Genomic DNA, 2,212 nt, shown 5'->3' with positions numbered 1-2,212 from the left:
GAACAGCAAAAACGCCCGCCGTTCTCACCGAGACGAGCTCTCGCTGTCCCGCCGCCCGCGCGAGGGAAGGAGAGGGAGGAGGTTACGGTTGAGGGCGGTCATAATGGTGGACGTGGACCACAGGATGGCGGGGCTCGCGCCGCCGGCGGCGCACGCGGCAGGGCTGCGACGCCTGTCCACGCGCGCCGCGGCGGGGACAGCGTCGGCGTCGCCGTCGCCGTCGCCGCGCCACGGGCTGCAGTCTTTTGATGGGCTGGCAGCGGCTGTGCTGTCGCACCTCCGGGCGACGGGGGTCGCGGTCCTTCTGGGGCTGTCCGACGCGGAGTTCGCCCGCGTTGAGGCGGAGATGGGGTTCACGTTCCCGCCTGACCTCCGCGCCGTGCTGGCGATGGGGCTCCCGTCGGGCCCTGGGTTCCCGGACTGGCGCGGCCGGGCGGGGCTCCGCGCGGCGTTCGACCTGCCCGTCGCGGCGGCGTCGCTGCAGATCGCGAAGGGAGCGCTGTGGCCACGGTGCTGGGGGCCGAGGCCGTCGGACCCCGATCGGGCGCGGCGGCTCGCGCGGTCCGCCATCAGGCGCGCGCCGCTGCTCGTGCCGCTGTTCGACCGGTGCTACCTTCCCTGCCGCCCCTGTCTCGCCGGGAACCCCGTGTTCTTCATCACCGACGACCGCGTCCTCTGCTGCGGCCTCGACGTCCTGCACTTCTTCACCTGGGAGTCCTCGTTCCAGCCGCTTGACGTGTCCTACCCGTCGATGACACCCTCCAGCATTTGCACGCCGTACACTCGCCGCAGCCTCGACGCCGCCTGCGGCGGCCAGTCGCCGCGCTGGATCGAGTTCTGGAGCGACGCGGCCTCCGACCGACGCCGTCGCTACTCATCATCCTCGGAAGCCTCCACCGCCTCCTCCTCGGGCTGCCCTTCGCCTCCTTCAAGGTCGACCCCACTCTGGGTCGACAACTACCTCGACAAGCTCGGAACGGTTCTAAAGAACGGTGGCTGGAGGGACAGAGAAGTGGACGAGATGGTCGAGGTTGCCGCCTCCGGACTGTTCGACGGCGAGGAGGCACCCCCGGCCGATGCCGACGCGGTGCTCGACGCATTGTTCCTAAAAACGGACCGGTGCTCGGACTCACTCCGGCGAGCAGGGTGGACATCCGAGGACGTCTCGGACGCGCTCGGGCTGGACCTCCGTCGGCGCAAGGAGCCGCCGCGGGCAGCCGTGCAGATACCGCCGGAGATCGCCTCCAAGGTCCGGCGCCTCGCCCAGGCGGTGGCGAGGTCGTGACCTCCCCGGCACCGGCCGAACATGTGGGCCCCGCCGTTTCTTCCTCCTCGTCTCTGCGTTTTCCCCCCGCATAGGAGGAATTAAACAACACTTATGTCAAGTGAAAAGTAAACTAGCCCATGTTCGTGTGCATGAATTCACAAGTAAATTAAGCTGTGTTCATGTGCACAATGAACCGTTAATTGTAAGACACACCCTCCCGGAAATGAAAATTGCATATTGCCGGATTAAACTAATGCTTAGAACATCCACCTTCCCCTCTGGCCCTCTCACCTTTTCTCCATGGATATCTCTCTTTGTGTTTGCATGTGTTGGTTACTTGGATACCGTTAGTGTTGTCCAATCTTTAGCAGTCACGTCGGGCTGGTGCTGATGCATGTATGCTGGCATGCTGCTACTCTGCCGAGAAGATAGTATATCAAAAAGAACTAACGGGTCCTGCAATTGGCGAACCTTCCTCAAATCCAAACGACCATTTTACAAGATTCTTATGCTTCAGAAATGGTAGTGACCATTACGGTTAATCCCCCTAGGTTTAGTTGACCCAGTATGGGCTCGTTCGCAAGAGGGACTTCAAAGCCATCAGATCAACGCATGCAAAACAAGAACAACCATTAGTATATAATTAATTAAGTATTAGCTATTGTAAATTAAAAAAATAGTTTAATATGATTTTTTAAAATAACTTTTATATAAATTTTTATATCAAAAAATACACCGTTTAGTAGTTCGCGAAACGTGCGCAGAAAAAAGAGAGAATTTGAAGTCAGTGTATTGCGAAAGAGCCCTATGACCTATGAAGAGTTGGAGCCACGCTTCAGACGGTAGCATGTTTTCCTTGGGCGTTGAGCATATCCCAATCGGCAATCGCCTCTCAATCAATGAATCAATACTACTCCTAAGTCCTAACATTCTCGGCTATCCCTT

At 58.8% G+C, this 2,212-nt stretch overlaps 1 protein-coding gene across 1 annotated transcript; it reads left to right on the top strand.

Annotated features, from left to right (window-relative positions):
* On the top strand, window positions 1-1,581 carry LOC102712108. Its single transcript, XM_006660632.3, has one exon. It carries the CDS (start codon window positions 104-106, stop codon window positions 1,283-1,285), a length of 1,182 nt encoding a protein of 393 aa, XP_006660695.2. The 5' UTR covers window positions 1-103; the 3' UTR covers window positions 1,286-1,581.
* Window positions 1,582-2,212: the final 631 nt, after the last annotated feature.

This window comes from Oryza brachyantha, chromosome 9, assembly GCF_000231095.2.
Source record: "Oryza brachyantha chromosome 9, ObraRS2, whole genome shotgun sequence".
Classification (NCBI taxonomy): Eukaryota; Viridiplantae; Streptophyta; class Magnoliopsida; order Poales; family Poaceae; genus Oryza; species Oryza brachyantha.
The sequence above is the reverse complement of the archived record's forward strand: the minus strand, read 5'-3'. Positions and strand labels throughout refer to the sequence as shown.

Excerpts from the sequence above, each read along its gene's own strand:
- LOC102712108 (XM_006660632.3), top strand. The coding sequence starts at position 104 with ATGGTGGACGTGGACCACAGGATGGCGGGGCTCGCGCCGCCGGCGGCG.